This window comes from Rhodnius prolixus, unplaced genomic scaffold, assembly GCF_049639745.1.
Source record: "Rhodnius prolixus isolate KJV_2025 unplaced genomic scaffold, Rpr scaffold_13, whole genome shotgun sequence".
Classification (NCBI taxonomy): domain Eukaryota; kingdom Metazoa; phylum Arthropoda; class Insecta; order Hemiptera; family Reduviidae; genus Rhodnius; species Rhodnius prolixus.
Window position 1 is genome coordinate 13,657,580 of NW_027411583.1, and position 23,659 is coordinate 13,681,238.

General features: G+C 37.9%; 1 protein-coding gene and 1 pseudogene across 2 annotated transcripts; one reads left to right on the forward strand and one right to left on the reverse strand.

Annotated features, from left to right (window-relative positions):
• LOC141448238 (adenylate kinase isoenzyme 6 pseudogene) overlaps positions 1 to 23,659 on the reverse strand; it is a 28,979-nt pseudogene that overhangs the window by 4,352 nt on the left and 968 nt on the right.
• LOC141448235 (serine protease 33-like) lies at positions 4,507 to 23,611 on the forward strand. Of its 2 annotated transcripts, XM_074116458.1 has the most exons (10): positions 4,507 to 4,580; positions 15,796 to 16,078; positions 16,654 to 16,903; positions 18,254 to 18,454; positions 19,637 to 19,722; positions 20,543 to 20,628; positions 20,927 to 21,064; positions 21,352 to 21,488; positions 21,569 to 21,726; positions 22,179 to 23,611. In XM_074116458.1, exons 1-10 carry the CDS (start codon positions 4,573 to 4,575, stop codon positions 22,335 to 22,337), a joined length of 1,506 nt encoding a protein of 501 aa, XP_073972559.1. In that variant the 5' UTR covers positions 4,507 to 4,572; the 3' UTR covers positions 22,338 to 23,611. The 2 variants fall into 2 exon arrangements, with proteins under 2 accessions (XP_073972559.1, XP_073972560.1); XM_074116459.1 differs by lacking the exon at positions 18,254 to 18,454.

Sequence of the window (23,659 nt, forward strand, 5' to 3'; positions counted from 1 at the left end):
CTGAATACATTTTGGTGTCCTTAGTCCTTATTGTAGTTGTAACTTGTAAATATGGTGATTACTCGAGTTCACATCCTGTATGCAAGAGATTCATCCGTCGGTCATTCATCTTAATTTTTATCTCCTGTCGTTGGGTGCGTGATGCGCATATGAGGTAGAAGGTAGCACTGTCTGTGCATGTTAAACATGCACCAAATGAAGGCTGTGAGTGCTGAAACAGCAAGAGATGAACAGTGGCGTGACCAGCATACCGGAACCTGCCCCATCCTCCGCCGGGGTATTATCCTCAGAATAGACAAATAGTTGAAACCCCCTCTCGTCCTACAAAACACTTTTATTCTTTTCTTTTTTTCCAAGCTTGACTTTCTTTCTGATATGGCTTAGTCGAGGGAAATAAGTTTAAAGCAAAAGCAAGTGATATCCGGTATTGCAGCCGGACGATGTGGGTTTTACTAGCCAGATTTTTGTAATCCTAATGGTGACTCCAATTATCGGTAAAACATGGCGATTGATCGCTAGCAGACAAACAACAGACGAGTTCATTCTGACGTACCCACACATATAGCGACCAGTGTTCCCTCTAAGCTGTGCGCGTGTGCGCGCGCACATAAATTTAAACATGGCGCACATGAAAAATATTTGCGCGCACAAAAATTTTTTGTTTAAAACGAAACAAAGAAATCGATTGCAGGAACATATGGATATGCTGATCATATATGAATGACGGAAACAATGTAAAAAGTTAAATTTATGCAGAATGTTAAAACCAAAAGGCTGGAGAGAGAAGTTATAAAATAAATGCCATTCATAAAAAATGTAATCCTTAATTCTAAAATTGTTCAATAATAAGTAATTGTGAATTGTTGTTCTTGTTTGTTTGTTTTGACGAATGTGTTAATTTACAAAATTAGAAGCAGACAACGTTATTACATTGTAAGTATTTAAATTTTCTTATTTCTCATTTGAATGGAAAAGGGAAGCCACAGTAATCAGCTAAATTCTGTCTTCACGATCTAATGATCTGACTTGATTTTAGGGTAAATATTTCATTGTATTCCGTTGTAATGTGTGGTATGCTGTAAGATCGAGTCAATGCGTATAAATAGGTACACAATTTGGCTGAATATTATTACTATTATGGAATTGTCTTTTTTTATTTTTATTAAATGCACTTTTTTAAATTGCTGCACAAAACTTGTTTATTTTGGAAAAAACTGCACACACTTTAAAATGTGCGCACACAGGTGACAAAAAATTAGAGGGAACACTGATAGCGACCATTATTCAAATGAAAACAGAGCGGAAGTGGCCGTTTGACGAGGCAGGGCCGCGTTATTGGACAGATTCACCTCCACGCGAACTTGTACTAGCCTGTAAGACCTTCATACTTCTGTCTTATTTCTCTGTTTATTTGGACGTGTTGTTACTATTGTTATGATTGAATAATTTATAATTGGCCAATAATCATGACAGAAAAGACTACTAAGGACTCTGCCAGGTTGCGGCACGATGACCTTCAACCAACTACAGTCTGACAGACATCACTGACGGTAGAGTGATGTGCCAGGTGTCCAGTACATTCAAGGCACTTAAATTTCTCCCCTCCTTTCAACTTCTATAAATGCAGCTTATAAAGTATTAAAAAAAGTAATCGCCTATTTTTTCAGGCGGAGCTTGACGTCCAACTACCAATTAGGTGTCGTGGACGGAGGCGACTAGCAAACGTACCTCATTTAACTATTCCTCATTTAACCATTAAATAAAATCCAAGGCCAAGACCGGGAATCGAACCCAGTACCACAATGCATATTAGCTTTGCAGGTCTTAAATGCAGCTTATATTTTTCTATCATTTAATTTTTAGTCTTTTAAAATTCTCTAAAAAACGATTTATTCGAGAACTGAAGTTTCAAATTAGAGTGGATAGACATCCATCATGTGATTCCGAAGCCTACATATCAAAAAAAAGATTTAAGGAGAGAATCGCACTTACTGGTCATGAAAAACACCTTTCTCCAGGCGATGTATTGAAGACGAAGTATTGTTTGGTGAATAGAAGTCATTGAGTGCGAATTGACCAGAAAGTGACAGTAATAGTAACGCTGCTTGGAAAGTAGGCGTGTGCAAATCAATGAACTCTGAGCTCACTTTTACTCTCAGTTAGACCTGCAACTCTATCACCTCCCATCTCTAGTGACAAACATCTAGAAAATGGGGGAAAAAAAACACGACCGGAAATTCATCATTACAATATCAATGAAATCTTTACATCAATGAAGTGAAGCCAAAGCAAAGAAGTTCGAAGATAGCCAGGATGTTTCAGCTCCAATTGTTGATAACAATGTTGCCAACCTTATTGTTGGTGCAGCGCTGTATCAAATTTATTTCTTTCTCCCCCTCCCCTCACTTCTCGCTGTATAAATAACATTTCATGGCGGCACAATAGATGCAAATCGAAAACAACTTTCGCTCTTCATACAAACAAATCTAAACATCTAACTTGACAGACTTTGTGGTGACAACAATCAACGGTGAAATTTGGATGAATGGAGTGTCTTCTCTGTTCTCGTTCTGGGATTGCATTGAGAGCGGCAGTGAGAACTCTCTGGGGATCTTGGGCCACGAAGATGCTGTTCATTGCGGTAAGAGAAACCCGTAAGAGGGTTCCTCACTTCCTCTTCCGGCACTAGCTGAGAGGAAGTAGGGCGATCGTGAAACTAGATTGGTTTTTAAAACTTGGTGTCAGCAAATCTCTAAAAGGAAACAATGCAAGAAGCCTAAATTATTATTAAACATTATTTTATTTATTTATTGATTTACATTGAAAATTTAACCAAATGTATAGCCTTGGTCATAGACCGTCAGGCGAGTTGCCACTTAATACAAAAAGAAAAATAATGAGTAATTGTACAAAACTAAACAAATTTGATGTCAATTGTTACGCTACAAAACAAACATTAAATAATAGTATTTTTATAATAGGTTTATAATTATTTATAATAGTAATTCTTTCTGAGTTTATGATTACAAAAACAAAAAACAAAAATCTAATTTTAAACACAATTCAAGAGGCATGTGATCTGAGTAAATTTGAGAGATTTTTTTTTTTTTTTTTATTAAACTATTAACATAGTTGAGAAGTGGATAAGGAACACAACAATAATCTATGAGTGAACTGCCCCGTGTACTGACATACGTATACTCGCCTTCACGATCATCAGCTGTTCTTCCGTTCAATACGCATAAATCTTTATCTTCACACATCCCCAACAGTTTATTTCCTTCTCTATTCAATATCTTGTCTTTAGATTCCCTTACAGCATGTATATTTTTAGTCTTAATGTCATCAGGTAATATTTGTAAATCAGACAGTCTGGCATTACAATCCCCAATAAGTAAACAATCATGCATTCTATTCTCAATACAAAAATTACAAATATCATTAAAATTTTGCTCCCAAAAACTACAATTTATATATACAGGCAGAAGGTAAAACAGCTGAGTGCCCACATTTACCTTTAATAAAACTTAATATTCACAAACATAACTTTTTCAGACAAATCACTCCTAACACCCATTAAAATTCCACCTATTGCTCTACCTGCTTTACCACTCTTTTATAGCCACATCCCAATACAAAACAAAACCATTAAATAAGTGCTCAAACTTAGCTATGTCCTTTTTCAAAACAGAAGCTTCACTTAATAGAAATATATCAAAACTAGTTATAAACTCAAAAAAATCAGTATTATTTTGCTTGTTACCTAATCCTTTAATATTGTACGACAAAATCTTAATTAATAAAAAATTATTTACAATCGGCTAAATACTTAACGCAGATTTCATCCGACGCCGTGACCGTGATGATGTAGATAAAATAAAATAGGGCCTCGCCTAGTTGCTGTCATTTTAAATGTGGAGTACCTTCAGTTGTCACACCAGAAAAACTTCCACCACTACCTGCTTCATTAGGAAGATTAAGAAAGTCAACACCTGTTATCTCAGCCAGCAATGCAAGACCATTTCCTCTTTCGTGAAACTAGATTGGTTTTTAAAACTTGGTGTCAGCAAATCTCTAAAAGGAAACAATGCAAGAAGCCTAAATTTGATATCTGGTTCACATGCCTTCGAATGGGCCGAGAATGGCTTTCAGCCAAAATGGCAGTGCCGTAGAACTAATCGATTTTTGAGTTTTTCTCGGAAAAAGGCACCTAAAAGTTTCTTTTTTAACTTTGTCGGCTCTTATTAGATCACTAAATTACAAATTTGAGAAAAACAGACTGACCGGAATTGCCCTTTCAGTAAAAAGATTCTTGTAATTTCCTCCGTCGTGGCGAAGAGTCAGAAGGTTGAAGAACAGGAGGCCAGGTGGAAGGCTAACTTCTCCACAATGAAAACCTCCTCAATTTGTTGAGTTTTCTCACTGTGACATCAGTTTAAACAAAACAAAACAAACACTGACAAAAACAAATGACTATAATATGTTCATTTTGACGTGTTTCAGTGAAAGTGCCTGGAACTCAGAGACCGTGGAGCTACTACGGCCTGCCAGTACGGAGTCCCCTGCCGAGATATGTTTGGGTAAGTGATCTTGAACTTAGTGTTTTCTGCATTCATTAGATAAATAAGCTCAATTTGAGAACTTAGAGCTCTGGAGAGAAGTCGCCAGGACTGCGTGTATACTTAATCTCCTTGCAGCCTCAAAAGTTCTTTAGAATACTAACGAAATAAATTACTCAAGTTTATAGTATTGAAAGTGGGTGTTTGCAGCACAAGCGCATCCGTCCAACCAAATTAGCCTGCACAGTTAATCCGATAACATCTTCATTCTAAACCGTCTAGAACTGCTCTGTTTTCCAAATCATCCATGTACTTTCTTTACCACACTTGTAGAACTCTCAACAAGAATGATGAATCATGCTAATACTTACCTTACGATCTGTTGTTCCATTCTTCATTCATCATTAGTCGTCTCTATTCTATTTGGAACTATAAATAAAACTGTTACTGGCATGATTTCTATCATTAAATTTTTTACATTTTATAATTATAATTGTAGTTGCAATTTAAATTTGTATTGATCTAGGACAATATGAGACCGAAAATACTTCTAAAATAAAGAGAAGTAATAAGTTAGTTACATATAAGACACTCTCTATTACAAATAGCACCTAATCAACAGCAACAGTATTTACCTACTGATATAAGTTCAATAATCAATATAAATAAATAATTTTAAACAATTAAAATGTATTTTAGATTTTTTAATTTGCACATTTCTAATCAAGGGGTTAATCTAATATTGTATAATTTAACATCTAACCTTAACCTCAGATGGGTAACCTTAACGTAACGGGTAACGTCGTAGCGTTCACTCTCTGCATTATTGAAGTGATGGCATGAAAACAATACTATCGAGAACTAGATTGTTTTCTTTTTTTTACCACTTATATTATAAATAATTATTGCTTTAATGGACTTAAATTCGAGATATTAATGAAATTTATTTTATTAGACAGCTAGTCCTGGGCATGCGCAGTGAAAGTTTGTCACTATCGATTGTAAACTTTCCATAATGACGCGTAGCGATATTCTTCTTATTGGATGAGTAATTTTTATTTGCGCTGCTGGGGCGTTAACAATAAAAGAGAATTCTAATTTCTAATGTTGGTAGTAATGGTTTTAATAAAAAATGACATTTCAAAGTTCCTCAGGTATTAAAACTAGTGTGAACCCTCCATGACTTCTTTTTACTATAATTGTCAAAGTTCTATTCACTTTTTCTAATGTTTTTTAAAGTGATATTATGAAGGAAGGACGACTCGGTCTGTAACATCCAGCCCGGCTCTAGTAAATGGTTAATGATTGAAAAAATACCTAGGCAGAAATTTGCAGTTCAATAATAGTTATTTTGCCTTTTCCAAAAGATTCAGAAAGCGCTCATTTTATCTGGAACCAAGTTGTTCTTTCGGCCTGTTATTGTTACTGTTTTGTAAAAGCAGAATTTGAGCTGGGCATATCAACAGCATGGCTTAGCGTAAGGCTGTTCACTGCAGTGATTCGTGCATTTATCCCTTCCTCCGTCCCATTTCTCTTGGAAGCACCCAAATACTTGTAGGCATATTCTCTCTAACAAATGGGCATCTGCATGTCTTTATAAACAAGGTTTTGCTCACATCAATATACAGTTCCAATGCTCCAGCTGCTGTTCCGACTGCTTAGAAGGATCCTACTGCTGATGCTGTCCCACTACTTGCCGTTTATTACATCATCCGCGTACGTTAAGTGTTATGTCCATCTTAGAATCGAAACAATTTAGACGAATGGCTCTTCAAACACTCTAGAGCGAGATTGAAGATTATCGGTGATATTTGCCATTAGGCCATTTCGTACGAAGGGACTTCCAGTCAGCATACCACTAGCTTGACTCCACCTTGCCTGATTAACAACGTCTTGTTTGTAAGTTTAATGCGAACCGTAGGCAGACAGAATAGGTCAGATAAAAATTTGAATATCTAAACTTAATCAGCCCCGAAGTTCACTTAATCGAATTACAAACCAATGAAAGAATTCAGAAAAAATGAAAGTTAAACATTAATTTTGAACTGTTATAAATATATAACAAACTGTTATGTATGGTGCGAGCGAGTAGTAGATGACAGTGACCAGCTGGTTTATTGGTGACATTAGCTGAAAGTGAAAACAGAGGAACGGTCCTGTGTGTATGTGTGGCAGTGCCTTCATGATTTCACCTCTCACTGCACCGCGGCCCGCCCCTCTATCACTGCCATGAACACTTTTACTTAATAACAAATCCAACTAAAACTCGTTACTGTTATCCATCCATCTACTGTAACCATATTAACATTTATATTTGGCAATTTAACTGTAGTGAAAAAATATTAAGTTCCAAATTATATTAACAGATAATATTAATATCTCTGTTTTATCTTTTTCAGAATAGACTAAAATTCGGAAGTGTCTCGATAGATTTTTGTTTTCAGCAATTATTTCGGAAAAAGTTCTAATGATTTCCTTTTATCTGTATTAATGTTAGCAAGAACTGAATGTGTTAAATATAAAACAAGGCTGCATTAGAAAAACTGAGCGAGGTAAGACCTGGCAGAGTCGTGTGAGTGCATTGCCTATTATTACTTCCTCTTGCCGCTCGTAAGGAAAAGTATTGTTCTGTTGGTTTTCTATTTTACTTTCCACCAGCTATCTCCATTTTGAAATTCTTCTTGTAGGCAAAAATGGTATAAACAAATAAGACTGTGTAAAAAAACTGAATCGGCTAGTGTAGTGCGAGACGGTAACGTAAATGAAGTCGAAATCTCTGCTACAAACTGATCACCACTAATGATGGATCGAATATAAGATCGAAATCGATCAGGGGTGCACTAAACATACGTGCTTCGACGATTAAAATCGTCTAAGGGTACATGTAAGTATTTTACTGAAAATCAAAGAAATGGCCTAAAATTGAAACTTGACATTTTACGATATTGGTCCAAGTGCATGTCAAACTGAAATTCCGAGTCGGAAGAATATGAGGCCACCGAAAGTGCAGCTGTTTTCGCCAACGGCGCCATTCATTTGTCCTTTGATGTGAAATGCGAAAGGTCTAAGTTTCAAGAAAATTTAAATACACAAACTGCGATACGACAAAAGTCCTGCAAGATCGAATCTCTTCAGCAACACTCACCATTACTTCGACTAAACTGAAACTTTGTTGTACAGGACGACCACAGTCTGTAGTGCGAGCAATGTTAACAACCTAACTATTTTAGGTCATAAAACAAGCCACTATTCGCAGTGTAATAGCACTGTGTCTATTCAACTATGACCACTGACTTGTACTGAGCCAGTTTGTGTCTCCCGTTTATCTATTTGTTAAATGCTCTTATTATTTATTTTCGGTTTCCCACTATATTTGCAACTGTATCGATTTCGACACGCCTAAGATTACAATTACTTGTGTCCAATATTACTACATGTTCGTCGATGTGTAATAATTTGGTAGTCTTCAGCGGACTATACCACAGGAGACTTGGTCTGCAGGGCCTGTTGACATACACTCTGGTCATAATAATATTCTAAATAAATTATAATAACATTACTTATATTGGGGGGAAAATTACTGTGACAGTTTGTCCTTCAATACTGTATCACTATTTTGGGTAGTCAAGGAAATTGTCAAGGTTGTATTGGTGTTAGACTTGCACAAATCGAGAACATTTACCTGGAGGACAGACTAATTTTAACTCACAATGACATCTGTGGCCGGGTGTCCATCTTCTTTAGCTGTACACCTCAAGGTGTCACAGGTGATCTTTGTTCGAGACTTCCCTCAAGAGTTGGCCTTCGATTTCAGAGGACGTACATTAAACAGCCATTCTTTATTAATGATACAGGAATAAAAGAATCACATTACTCAAAGGCTTTTCATGTTCCTGAGATGTTATTTTCCATGTCTCCTAAATTTCCCCTAAACTCAGTATTTATATCAAAAGTTTTCATTTGAACAAATTGAATTTAAGAGGCAAAATTTGTTTTGTGCATTTTGAGGTGAGTTGAGTTGTTCCTGTGAGTCTACAGCACAAGAATTGCAGTTAGAGTCGTGTGAGGGTTCAAAAGGCCAGGGAATGGGCTTACCTCAGTGATTAGTGTACTGACGCAGAGATCCCCGGTTCTAGTTGCTTCTTGCTGGGGAGTTTCTTACTGCTCACTGTCCGATGTTGGGCAATGTAGTCTCAAAGAAAGAACACTATCCAGGTGTTGACCTTAAATTTGGCAAGAAAAAATGAAAATACGCTAAAGATTTGTTTTCCAAATATTATTAGGAAAAATCTCTTTTACGATTTTCAGTTACCTTCCTATTCTTTTAGGTTAGAATTAAGTAACCACAGAAAAGTTGATAAGGTGTAACGCCAACAGCTTTCATATCGCACATTTAATTAATTATATTATAGTAAGAGTTGTTTGTTTTGTCTAATTCCATACTTTAAGGCAGCCATATAAATCTGCAGAGACAATTAGTAACAATTAAATATTATGTGTTTACGCGTATAACTTCCACAAGGTTGCACACTGAAGGTTATGTACTATCTCCAAACTATACTTTCGGAGTTTATGTGAACATACGTGTTACATTATGTACACTTTCTCTTTCAAAAATTTCTAATTTCATTATATACATAGTAAAATTATAATGTGTTTATATAGGAGGCAGTGTCTACCACTGCACAGCATTAATTAGGTAAAAGTAATAGGCTTTTTTTTTATTTATTTTTATTTTATTTTTTTTTGCTGGCATGCTTGTCTAACTGGCAATCCAGGTGTCATGGACAGAGCGGAAGCATTCAGATGCATTTCCGTTCATCCGATTTTCCACAAACACTCTCATCCTCCACTCATACCAGGTGATGATTCTTTCTCTCCGTGCACAGAGGTCCTGAAAACATGCATTTCTGTGGATAATGGAAATGGTCGCCATACTTTCCCTAACTACAATCTAGAGATCTAACTTGGACATTCTCTTTTACTTCTCTCAACATCGACAATGTGATATTGTCCACTACTCGACAATGACATCTTACAAGGAAGCCCAGTCTCCTGGACTGTCCTAGAGTCTGTCTCCTGGAGAACTATTCTGGGACGAATTTACTTGGAAAAATTATTTAAATAAAAGTTGAAGATATGATTATGAAGTCAGTGTTCGAAGTTTGGAGGACATGGTTAGAACCCGGTTGCGATGAGTGGCAAACCCCTTCGGTGAAAGTGAAATCCTTTGCATTTCGCTCGAATACCTTCTATTCCTGGCGGAGAATGATGGAAAGAGAAAAAACGCGCTCAGAGTGTACACTGGAGCGGTACTAAATGTTTTTGGGAGCCTTCAGAATTGCGCCAGGGGCCTTACAAGTGTAAAGCCTCCCCTGATGGTTACATTGTGTGTCTAATTTAGCAATTAGCGCAACTCCTATTTCAATGTACGCACTCATTGTGTGGGTGGCCAAAAATATGATATAAAATAAACATTAAAAAAAAAAACTTGTAAAAATGGAACATACAGGGCGACCGTTAGGTGCGCACCATGGACAGAGTAAGCGGGAATTCTTCATCAATTCGTCACTGGAGATCAGCTACGGTCTGACCAATCAAGCCGGACCGTGGATGTGACCGTGCAAGAACGTAGCCGATCTGCGAATTAAACTCCAGGAGTACGCACGGCTTGTCTCACTGCATAACAGTGCTGCCAACTCCTCGCCCAGTTTGGCCAATCACCAAATACTAATTGCATAATTTATTTTCTCATTAAGGGCGGAATTCTTGTTTTTACCTTCTCTTAAAGGAGGGAAAAAATCAGTGTTACCTGGGCTCTTGCATTTTGTGTAATGATTAATTAAAGGATTAACAAAGTATGTTTGCTATCAGCTTGCTTTATGACGCCTCGTTTAGAAGTTCGAGGTAAAGTTCACCTGAAAGTGTTACTTTACTCTTATTAACAAAGAGGCTGCCCTGGGGAACACCTGCTCGGGCTGTATGGATACTACAATCAGCTGCCCCACAGCTCTCTCTAAAGCGTCGATCTTCATGGATCTTAAGATAAGAAATCAAATGAGAAACGTTAAGGAAAAAAATTAATTAATAACCAAATTCAAGTCCATAATTTACTCAAGGGGAAGAAGAAAATTACCTGCAGCAAGTTTCTTTGCAAACTAATTACAAGATTACAACGTGGTGGAGAGTAAATAGTATGATGTACGGTTATTACATAATGGAGACCAGTAACTAACAACTGCTTTTGTTGTAGTTGATAATAAGAAAACAGAACGAAATGTTGTTGTAATGGTGGTGGTGGTATAGAGGGGGAAGGGGGCGAGGGAAGACGTCACCCTCATCATCAAGGAGGCCTTGACCGCCGGCCCGCGCCAACACAAGGCGGCTAGTGACCAGTGAAAGTGGTATGTTTCCCGCCACGGTCACAGTGCGCGCCGTGAAAGTAGAGAAACCGATTCAACAAGCGCCGACTCCCCTCTGATCCGTTCACCTAAACTCTTCACTGAAGATAAACAACTCACCATACCCGCCATTTTTTTTTTGTTGTTCACTATTACTCTCTCTTAATTACTGCCACGGGAGGAAGTGGTGCGAAATTTTCGCAATTTATTTCACAGAACTTGAGAGTGAGAGGGGGCGGGCGCTCTACAGTTCGTACATCAACTAACCTGTTCTCATGATCTGCATCCGTTATTCACTGGTGTTAAAACAAAAATTGAATATTCAATCTGGCTACCAACTACGCAGATAAAATAAGCACGCTACGCTACTGTTTAAGGGTGTGAGTCTTGAGTGCTGTTTGCGTTGTTGGGATAAAAAATTCGTTTGAGTAATTTTCTAGAAAATTTTAAAAAAATGCAACGAAATCCGTCCGGTAAAAAGGTACTTCGGGCAGAGGAACATTGATCGCCAGGTGGCAGTCAGGTCCTCTTCCGGTAGGACTCAATGTCCATTAAAGGAGTTTCAGCTTCATGCAGCTCTCAATTTTTCGTACATTTAGATCACTCCGAGCATTTCCTTTAAAAAGAAAATCACTTTTCCCGACTCAGGGGATCTCAAAGCAGATATTTCCAGAGAAAATTCGAATTTTAAAATTTGAAATGACCGCATAATAATAGAAAGTGAAAATGATCAGCAAAATAAATAACTGACTAATCACAAGGTAGAATGGAGGCGTGGAATTCAGGTGGTGTTCAACGCTGGTCTTAATAAAATTTATTCACAATCTAAAAATATGCATCTAATTATTTTGCAAAAAAAGAAAAAGGTTAAGGCAGCAACTCACTTCGTAATTATTAGATTCAATAGTCAATAGAAGATGGTGTCAAATCATGCTGACTTGATCAAACCGCCCAGGCATTCCTTGTCACTATGGAATGCAGTGAAGCGAAGTAACTAGGTGGAGCATTGGTTTCTGTGGTGATGAAGTATGATTTAGTTCAGTGGGACACGTCACCTGGCCAATACGGATATTCCGAAAACATCCTGATCTTTTGAATAGTAAAGTAAAGTAATGTCAGGCAGGGCTTAACGTCCAACTACCAATTAGGTGTCGTGGACGGAGGCGACTAGCAAACATACTTTACTATAAATTTCTTTTAATAACCTTTAAATAAAATCCAAGGCCTAGAGATCGGGAATCGAACCCAGTACCACCAGGTCTCGTCTCTAACCGCTCGGCTACCGTGGCGTCTTGGTTTTTTTGAAAGAATACATTGTTTTTAATTCCGCCCTAAAATTTGAGAACGGGTGTAATTCGCACTACTTTCGCCAAACTTTGCAACTTAATCCTCGTCAATATTTAAGCAGTATAACTGTACGTAACACTGAAACGCACTTTAGAGTTAGAGGATGGCCTTTTCAACTTTTCCCCTTAGGATCGAACCTTTCATGTAATTAGATTTCTGCAAAATAAAACTTGTTGAGAATTTGTTAGAAATATTTTCTCTCAGTTTTTCCTCAAAAATTCCTAAATCGCATTTTAGAGGGAAAATGTTCCCAAAAAATATAATTGGACCGCGTACGTGCAATGAATTGTAAGAGAGCCATTTTCCACTGCCCATTCGTGGCCCTTTCATTGATAGATTTTCTTCGTTAAATTACAGCTCAGCTGTCATGAAATTTTCCTTTGCAAAAAAAGTCGAGTCGGAGCTTCCTGCGAGATTTTGAAGGTTGAGCTTGAATAGTCACGCTCAGAGTCCATTTTCTAAAAACCACTTTTATGGATACTTCCGGCAAAAATCCGAATTTCTAAAATACTTGAAACTTCCTCATATTATTATTATTATTAATAGAAAGCAAGAAAATAACTTTAACTGGAGTAAAAGTTTTCAAACAAGTATAGTGTATACATAATGTAACGAGTATAGTGTATTTTAAAACATAGTGTTAAAATTCATACGTACGTACTTACATGTATAGTTAAACAGATTAAAACTTATTTCGGCGTAACCATAACTTCAAAGTAAAAGTTGTGTTGGTATTGTTAAACTTCTCCATTGTTACAGTTTTTTTGTGAAAATGCTGCAGTTTGTTTTCCAACCTCTCGATAAACTTTCACATTTCGAAATATTTTGAGATTTATTTTTATATATATATAATCACGCTAAGAGAACGTATGCTCTAATCTGTCATCTTAGAAACAGGCTATAAACATTCCCTAAACCCATTTATGGTAGCTAGACCACTGTTATATCTGGTAATTCTTCTAGCTGAGATAGCCAGTAATGGTAGTGGAGGTTTCAACAAGAAATGTAACCTTCCCCAGTGCAGGTTACTTCAGTCTATGTTTATCTTTTCACGTCCGTTTTTTTTTACTTTCTCCCGTTTTATTACTTCCTTTTGTTAATGTGTTGCAGGAAATACTGTTGTATTCGTGACAGATTAGAAAAAAAAATAAATATGGAGCTTCTCACGTTAAAATGAATTGCATTCAATCATTGACTTTTGAACTTTCAGACATTTCTGGATGAGATTATTTGAAAACAAATATCAAAGGTGAATCTCACGAAGGAATTTCTCTTGCTGCGGTTTATGTAAATGAAACTTTAAAGGATAGGGCAACGTTAACATTAATAGTATTTTGTAAAGCACAATTATACTGTTTAAGAAAGCGAAATGACACAGAACTCCACTAAGCTGAATGTGCCTAAGAGAAAAAGTTCAAACCAAGTCCAAGTCCTCGAAAGAAACCCTTCGTCGTCAAGATTACAGAGAACCCGAAAAACCGTAGTCAAATAAACCATCAGGTCCACGGGTACTAGAAAATAAGTTTCTACAATTTGGTCTGTGGGTGTAAAGACCTGCGTAAAATTTAAGTTCCGTGAAAGTTAAAATTTTTGGTGTTTCGCTCAGGTGCCACAATGACGTTTTGACCAAAAAATCGATCTCAGGAACAATCTTTACAGAATCGAAATTCCTCGAAAAAGGTGTTGTATGGGTGTTCACATCTAATTTCCCTTTTTAGCGCAAGTTCTAAGTTAGAAGAACATTGAATTACGTAAGCTGCGATAAGAAAAAGAGTCGTATTGTTCAAATAAGATTCTTTTTTTTTAAAAAATCAGGGAAACGTGCATTTCCGTTGGAAATTGAAAGCCTCACGATATCGGTAATACTTGCTATCCGGCGGAAAGAGATAGCGAAGATAAAGATGGCAGAAGGAAGATATTAATGGACAAATGGATTAACTTTGATGGACTTTCTCCCGAGGATGAGGTAAGTTAGTGACACTGGGGCGCTGCCATCGCTCCAGGTGGGGCTTAATTTCACTTTCTTCGCTTTCGGCCCAAACAACTTTCTGTCCGTACCAGCCAAAGTAAACATCACTAAATTACCGTCCATTGTTTTTTTTGCTCAACTAGAAACATTCTCTTAATGGCGAACCTTGGAGGGAGGGATAGAGGTTGACGGATTAGGGTGATGTACATTTTGGGTTAGGCTCAATGGGAGAACCCACCTTTCGACCTCTTGTTTCCGTATGGTTTCAAGTCGAGAGAAACTGTCTGGAGGCCGGCAATGTACTCATAAATCCTCCGGGCGCCAACCACCTTAGATACGCGCCTTAAATTACCTATTTATTTCTTGTCTAAATTTCTCTCCAAAATGAGGTACTTCACGGAAGGTGACTGTAGAGGGAAGCCTACCCACCATCCTCCATCCACCATTATGTCAAGTTAATTTTATTTCAAAAAGATGTTGAGTAAATATGAGTTGAGAGGGAGATAGTGACGTAACTCTGAGAGATACACTGCCTTGTCTATCATAAACACATCCCCGTATTGCCCAGCTTACTTTTCACAACATCCTTATCGTAAACAAAAGGAACAAAAATATCAAATATGGCGTAATTGTTTCTTCTAAACAAAAACAAAAATGTGCAACATACGAGTATTTCAGTAAAGAGATTGTTTTGTTTTGACTGGAATAAAGCACAAAATTCCACGATATTCTGAGCGTAAAAACCATCAGTCTTCCGGAAGTAGTGAATAATTTTGTTGTTGTTAAGGTTTTTCCCAAAAATGGCTTTACTTTAAATCTTTACAACCATCATGAGTTTTCTCAGTCTGAACATTATATCCATGTCCGGTTTCGGATTTCCGTCCGCGCGGATTAGTGACCGTAATGAAAGTGAAGTCGTCATTTCTATAGCTAAATGATTCATCTACTCCTGATGTTGGATGGAACTTCGAAGCCGGTCTTGGATCCAATAAACATGCGTGCTTCCACGGAATTAAATCAAAGATATACGTACTCTAGAAGTGTGACGTCATAAAAGCATGACGTATTCTGAAGATGGGATAATTCAGAAGGAAGAATGATTGTAATTTGTTACTGCTGAGTACTCACAGATTACGATTGAGTTTCTTAGATCAATGCCAACATGATAGAAATGTTTTTAATTGTTCATTTACCATTTAAGTGATTGCAGATTCATTGCTTTAATTTACACAGTCCATGGATCGTTAGAGCCCAGCGATTTATTACGTATGTTTCAGTGCGTTTCCTTTCTCCACATCTCATATCCTGTTGTTCACTTTCATCCGGTCAAGCAACACAATGCAGAGCTGTTATCCACAGTCTGGTCGCCCCCCTTCCCGGCCAACATTCTGCTGTGAACGCTCACACGACTTCTCGTATTATTCTCAGCTTTTGCGAGATTTTAAAAACAATTTTCCAAATTTTAAAACATATTTATTTTATATCAAGGTTTATTAATAACCATACTGGTACTATACAGGATGCAGTGGTGGTGTTGGCTACTCTGTGCGGTGACTCTGTGTGGCGTGGCCGGAGACAATGTAACCACCACGATAACCTCCTCCTCCTCCACCACAACAACGGAAGGTTACAATGAGACGACCATTATCACTACTACCTTTCCGACCACCACGGACATGACCACTCTACATCCGGAACAGCTGCCCGGCAAGCCCAGTAAATTCGATGTAGATATTTCCGATAAAATCTATGTGGACACCAAATCCGAAGATTTTGCCATACTCCTGTCTAATGACATCAAGGTAAGAGTTGCGTTTCTTTTTTAACTTTCTCCTACTGTTAGTAAACGGATGTATTGAGATCGTGCCAAAGTTGCCTATTTTTTGTTTCAACCGAAAATGAAAGTTTCCAAACAGACAGAGACCCAAAACTAGCGGGAGGAGATCTAAAGAAAAGCTAATCGACTTAGAGAGGTGGCTAGATAAAAAGGATTCTTTCAAACCGAGTGTACACTTTGTGTGAAGGGTTCGATCTCTAAACAAAAGAACAGCCACAAAACGATACGGGGCAAGAAAGTGGACGGACGTGGAAAAAGCACGTCATAAAACTGAGCTTAAATCGAATTTGATGAAATTCCTCCGACAGAAGTGCCTCTTATTTAATGGATATTTCACTTCCTCCAAAATGGCTCCCAGGATCTTCTATGAACTTCCAGTTGGTTGGAGTACGATTCTCTGTTTGGTTACATTTACAACTGTAAAGTACGGTTTTACCAACTATTATGTTGTTGAGAATGAGTATGGATCAAATTTGTCGAGTTCGAACCTTGAGAATGGCACTCGAAGATTAGTTTTGAAAACGCTGATGTATGTTGCAGAGACGACCTCGTCACCGAAGAGCCACGATTTGGCTGACTCCGGCCAGACCCAGAGTCCACGATGTCCGTCGATATGTCCGCTTCCCTGGACTACCACCGCCTCCAGCAGCACCACCGTACCACCGTCCCTGGGACTACGGCTCCAGAAGTCCTCGACTAGTCTTCCGAGATCACCAACTGGACGCTCCTCAGCTGCCCACAGTACAGCCATCCTGGATCCACAACTCCGTGGTGGACGATACGAATCAGGGTAACCAAGTTGTATAAGCGAACCTGGTAACTGCATGCTAGTATGGAGCTTAATTTGCTGTAAATATGTCATCAAACCTTTAACAATTTATTTTATTGCAATATTACCGTTTATACTCGTAGATATCATCACATTCTGCACATTAACTAACAGCTGACACAACTTTTTCCAATTTAAAGTAAATCTGGAACTATTTCACTAATATGTGTGTTGTTATTATTGAACAGTTAATAAAAAGAAACTTTTAATTACATCAGAGTCTCATTTTACATAACCGCAGTGTTGCAAAGATTCCAAGTAAACATTGGGGTCAGAAGTTATTGTGGCAAGCCTTAATTCTTATGACTGCGGACAGGTAGCGATATTGTTCCATACATACTGATCTGTTTCTGTTTTTTCAAAGTCTAAAAGATATGGCTTAAAATTATTTTTTATTTTTTGAAGCCGGCACTGAAGTTTTTTAGAATTATGAAATAATTAGATTCAACATCAGTGCGACTTTAAAAAGAGGGTTTCTGTAATTTCTAGTGGCAAAGGGACTCATTTGAACTTGCTAATAACACCCAAAAGCGGATAGACTTGTTAGGTCTACCAAAAGACTGGAGGTGGAAGGGTTAGATGTCACCTCTAGTCCGAGATTTTAACCTACCAATCGCTAACAATTCAATATTTGTCATTTACCACCTCCTTTTTGGAGTTTTCCACTCCGCCGTAAATGGCTAGCGTACAGCTGGGAGAGTTTCCGAATCAGACAACCTGCCGTTTCCGGGCACCAGTACTCATCAGTATGTCCAACCAGATAGTCTCACACTGCCTTGAATTAACTTTATAGGACTTGTTAGCCATAATAATTGACAATATGTCGGAGAAAATTACGACATTTGAATTGATTTCCTTCTCGTAGTAATTATTAATGATGGTTTTAATGATTAAAAACATCATGAGGCCTAAATTATTTCGTAAACTCTTTATCAAGAAATTGATTGAATTGGATGGTGAATGTCAGAATAGTTCTCTCAAATTGAGACCGCTCCGAAATAAACTCAGGGTATGCGCCTCGGTCTATCAGTTTGAGTCTCAGAAAGTGCTGCGTGCTGCTCGGGGATCTTTAACGTCACTTTTCATTTATTACTCCAATAATGGACAAACACTAAAGCCAACTACCTTTTTGTTACAAATTCTATGTTTCTAGACAATTTACTCAATTTATGGCAAGAAAAAGTCGTGTTTGTGTGCACCATATTTGTTTGCATGGAAGTTATTGTTACTAATCAAATAATAGTAAAATTATTGAAGCTTACTAGTGGCTGGGCAGCCGTTGAACTATGCTAGACGTTTCTATTGCGATAGCTGGAGGCGAGTGTCGGACGGGTACTTGCGAGTCGTTGTTACTCTGCTGGATTTCCTGGGGCAAGGTGACCAGCCGCTGTGAGGGCTTCCTGCACTACTGCTGTGACTACAGCACCGCCAAGAGTGGCTCGGCGACTGCCGCAACTTCTTCGGCACCACCCACGCCACTCCCTGTGTACGGACCTGTCAACAATGACCCCAGTAAGACTTACTAATAACCACAAAGCAAACTTACCTTTTCTTACTTACACAAAGCTTCTTTGATTTTTTTTTTTTTTAAGATTTTCTAAATACAAATATATATTTCTTGGACAGGGCACTGGATACTTATCTTCTCTTTTTGATGGACTTATCTCTTACTTCATTCATTTCTTATTAGTTTGAATATCTTTACAAGAAATTCGAATTTAATTGGAAAGGTCGATGGATTTAAATCCATCCAGAGCATGACTGGTTTCGGATTTTACTCCATTTCACTTAACTGTTACTTCACGCACTACCCTGTCATCAGGGCAGCACGGACGTAAGATTGAGCGCCGCCTTCGGACGCAGCCAATCTTGCCTAATTTATTGTACAAAAACCATTGAAGCAATACGCAATTACCTGATATCCAAGAACATGGATCAGATCAAGCTCATGTTAATAATATTGCAGAAAACCATCAGCTACACCCGGGATTCGAACTGGGAAACTTCCACTTCCACACTTCGTAGTCTAGGTTTAATGAACTTTGAATCGTTGAAGGTGAAAGTATTGTACGTTTCTATTGCGATAGCTATACTGTGCAGAAAGCTTTTTCCGTTAGCAAATTATCTACCTATAAAACTGACATTCTGCTATTCTAGCACCAGCAGCGAAATTCGAACAACGATCTATCTAACTCGATCAAAGTCAGTCTTGACATTTCCTTATAATCTTTCAAGTAGGTTGGCCGTTTATGTTATATATCCAACTTTACAAGCCCAATTCTTAGAGTTGTCTCCTGAAACCACAGTGAGGACCACCTCCCCGGTAAGAGATCCAATCAGAGGCCAAATAAGCAAAGAGATTCCTAGACCAGGGCTTCTCTTCACAACCTGCAGACCAGACTAGACTTTGTACTCGAAACTTGTGGGAGTCACTTTTCCAATAATTGCTAGTTCGCGAAGATTCTCGCTCCATAGAGTACTCGCGATAGCTGGACAATACCTGGACATTCTGGGGACAGGAATCCAAGAAGCTCGCTTGACTGCCAGACAGGACTCTTACTGGGGTCTTCCTTTTGAAATCCTTACTATCCAAACAAAAGATTTTTTTCTTCCAAAAAAAAAAAGCTAAACGTAATTTAATTGCTAAATGATGGATTTTAGGATCTGCTAAGATTATTATTGTTTTGTTTTTAGGATGTGGGTTGTCGGTGAAGAGTCAAGCAGCGCAGAGGAGAATCGTCGGCGGGGATGAAGCCGGATTTGGAAGTTTCCCCTGGCAGGTAAGCCCGTGGAGGGTAACTGGAAGTTACTTAAGATAGATATGTTTTTGGATTCCCATAATTAATTGCAATTCTACTGAACAAACAGCATCTGGCAAAGTGCTCTTTAAATTAAGTCAAATGTTATTCAAATTTTGCTTTACTTAAGTTATGCAAATGGAATCTTTAATTTATTCACTGAATAACGAGATAATAAACTGCCTAAATGTGTTTTTCTTATGGCAAAAGTGAACTACTTTAAAACAAATAACAATCAGTTTGTACAGTAACAAATAAATGACAAATTTAGATTCACTTCATTAAAAATAAACAAACAAAATGGCCGTAACAAATAAAGGGGGGGCCGGTGTGAGCAATCTACTCGTGAAACGCTGCCACCTGAATTAGAGTTAATCACTGATCACATTACTAACATCTCTGGTACTTTGGAGCAATTGAAATTTAATATTGAAATGGAAATCGTGACTGAGACACCGACAAAATTCATAACCTTAAAAGTTACAAAGAAGAAATCTTTCCCACTATTTGTTTATCTTACAAATGTTGCTGGTGAGTCGTATACTAGCAATTACACAAAGCAGAAAAAGTAATGTACTTGATTTCCCAATTAAGTTTAAACTTCATCTGCAGGTAATCTCAAATAAGTAACTGAATGATTGTCTAATCACTGTGGCGTCCAAAAAGGCTCCACATGATAAAGCCATTCTTACAGCCGGTTGCTAACTACCTAAAATGATCTTTAGCCTACACAGGAAAGCTTCGTGATGTTCAGTTATAGACCTATCCAAATTAGATTCTAAGTGCTTCTGACTTGTTGCAGGCCTACATTAGGATCGGCTCCAGCAGATGCGGAGGGTCGCTAGTGAATCGCTACCATGTAGTCACCGCTGGACATTGCGTTGCCAGGTGAGTTCTCCTTAGTTTACTGTTACTGAAGAGCGACTTCGGGAGTTCACTGTCACTCCCATGAAACTGTAAGAAAATATCATACAGTTCCAATAATGTGCTTTAAAAAAAAAATGACGTAGACTATTCTGAAATAACTCAATTTCGATCGCACTACTTCCTCTTATTAGCGGATAAGCGGAAGTCGTGTGAGTGTATTAGATCAGATACATTACCTACATTATACATTTTAACTTTGATTAATTTAACTTCTAATTTTGTTTTGGGGAGCCCTAAAATTGTTCCGCTTCCGTTGCAGAGCGAACGCCCGCCAAGTGCAAGTCACCCTGGGAGATTACGTCATCAATTCAGCTGTTGAACCTCTGCCTGCCTATACTTACGGAGTGCGCCAGATTTCAGTGCACCCTTACTTCAAGTTCACTCCCCAGGCTGACAGGTTAGCATGAATCTTATTCTTGGAAAAAGGATATGCGATGTTATACATTCCGTAATTTGTGTTTTAATGGAATTTTTCAACCAATATTTGTACGATACCAGAAATTTTTTGCAGGTCCAACTACAAATATTTTTACATTGTACAAGTTCTGTTGATTCCTTCATTGCGATAGGTTCATTGTTGCTGGCAAGATTGGAAGAAAACAATAAATTATGCATATTTTAGGAGAATAACTTATAAAAGGGTTTTGTTGAAATATTTCTTTGTATTGATTACCAAACTGCTAGGTTTGACGTGGCCGTGCTGAGATTGGATCGACCGGTACAGTATATGCCTCACATTGCTCCAATATGTCTGCCAACAAAGGGCGAGGACTTCCTGGGGCAGTTCGGATGGGCCGCAGGTTGGGGCGCACTGCAGCCAGGTAGAGGAACCTTTTCTTTAAAATATTCCCTACCAACTTATTATGTAGAAAATTTCAAATTTCTTGTTAAAATTACTTAGGTTCCCGACTAAGACCAAAGACATTGCAGGCTGTAGATGTACCTGTAATAGATAATAGACTATGCGAACGATGGCATCGTTCCAATGGTATCAACGTGGTCATCTACGATGAGATGATGTGCGCTGGATATCGAGGAGGCACCAAAGATTCATGCCAGGTTTGTTGGCGATTTTTCATATTCATAGTTTGTCTCAACAGTGTGGCGTAACATAGATGTGTCTAACATGTCCTTAATTAAGAAGCCAGGCCTTGGACGAATTCTAGGAAGAGCGAGAGGCCCGCATTAGGGGAATGACCTCTCTCTGGCACCAGGAAATACATCTCTTAGATGTTCAGAACGCTCCCTTTGACCGATTTCTTGTCTCCAGTGAGGATGAAGAAGGAAGATTGAGGATTAACCCCCCTTCTTAGAGTCGTCTTTGTTAGCCTGGGGAGCACCACGAATTGGGTATTTACACTTCATTCAAACAGGTCCGTTGCAGTGTACAGATTGCATTCATCGATTTTCCGGCCAATTAAAACTTCCTTCGAGCATTTCTTATTTTTAAATCATTTTCCCTTCCTTCACACTTTCCAAAACAACTAATGCTAACTAAAAACCAATTCCAGGGTGACTCCGGTGGCCCGTTAATGTTGGAAAGGAGCGGCCGATGGTATCTGATTGGCATTGTATCAGCCGGCTATTCATGCGCCCAAAGAGGTCAGCCAGGCATCTACCACCGTGTGGCGCACACGGTCGACTGGATATCCCACATCATCAACTCATGATCGCCCAACTCAAGTCAGCCAATACTAGTCCATGCGTCTCGCTGGCTGCAAAGCGTGGTCGACAATTCTGCAGAGACAATATTAATGCCTGCTAAGTCAGTGTATATAGATTTGTGTGTGTAATCCTAGAGTGTGAATCGAGATCGTGCTGGGAAATCACCTCTTCCAATGGACAGGGGACATAGGTTCTTGTAAATGTAAATTTATTATTTAAATTACTTATTTAATGGAAATAAATGTTTACCAATTAAGCAATTTAATTGCTAATTAATGCAAGTTTTTGCAAAGATTGGGGTGACAAGACGAGCGCACTGATTGGCTCTAAATAAACTGACATGCTTCAAAAAAGTGACTTTACTAGCGAGAGATGGTGGAAGTAAGCGACGATCAGAGGCGGAACTACTGAGGGGCCCTGGATGTCAGAACTGTTTTTTTTTTTTTAAAGGATTCCTCATTATTGATTTGAGATTTTAATTAAAGGTTTAACAAGTCAAAAACATGCTAATTTTATTTGAGAATTTTTGGTAGTATTTATTCTCCTTGCCTGCGCAAGTCTTCCATACGAAATTCTGACATTTCTAAGTCGGGCCTCTGGTGGGTAGAAATTGAACCATAACATTTCATCATCCTTCGATTTTTGTAGAGATATTTTTGAAAAGACGCACCCCCACTAGCTCATGTTTAAAAACCATTTTTCAGATAACTCAAATTAGAAAATCTGGCATGATCATATTACTTCCCTTTGCAAGCATGTTGACATTTCTTCGACATCCTTGTGGCGTGCACCGAACGGTCAAATAATCCCGTTTTAGAGAAAAAAAATTTAGGAAAAATTCTCCGGATAGATGCGTATTGCAGTTCCTCTCTGGATCGCCATGGCAACGATGTTATTTATTAAATACCAGTTTGCACCAAATAAAACTGGAGATTGCGTATTACAGCGTACAATTGTAGTTAATTGTAGAACAAGCGTAGCAAACAAACCTAGCCTACACTTCAATAGACAATAATCTATATTTAGATTTTGTATCTAAAATTATGAAAAGCAAAACAAAAAATAATTTATAGTTTTATAAATAAGATATATATTTGTACTTTAATTTTATTTCTTGTACATATTATAAATATTGTATTTAAGTATATGCGTAAGGTAGTCTCTTATAATTCACTTTACCTAACCTCAACTTTTTTTTCACCAATAAAACTTAGTTCCGAAAAAAAAATCAAAAAATGAATGAAAAAATGTAAAAACTTTACAAAACTTACTGAAAATAGCATAATAAATAGTTTCCTAATAAATTTATGTATTTTTTTAAAAAATA

Excerpts from the sequence above, each read along its gene's own strand:
- LOC141448235 (XM_074116458.1), top strand. Across the intron at positions 19,723-20,542 it reads TTGGAAGTTTCCCCTGGCAG|GCCTACATTAGGATCGGCTC; the intron begins GTAAGCCCGTGG and ends GACTTGTTGCAG. Across the intron at positions 21,727-22,178 it reads GCACCAAAGATTCATGCCAG|GGTGACTCCGGTGGCCCGTT; the intron begins GTTTGTTGGCGA and ends AACCAATTCCAG.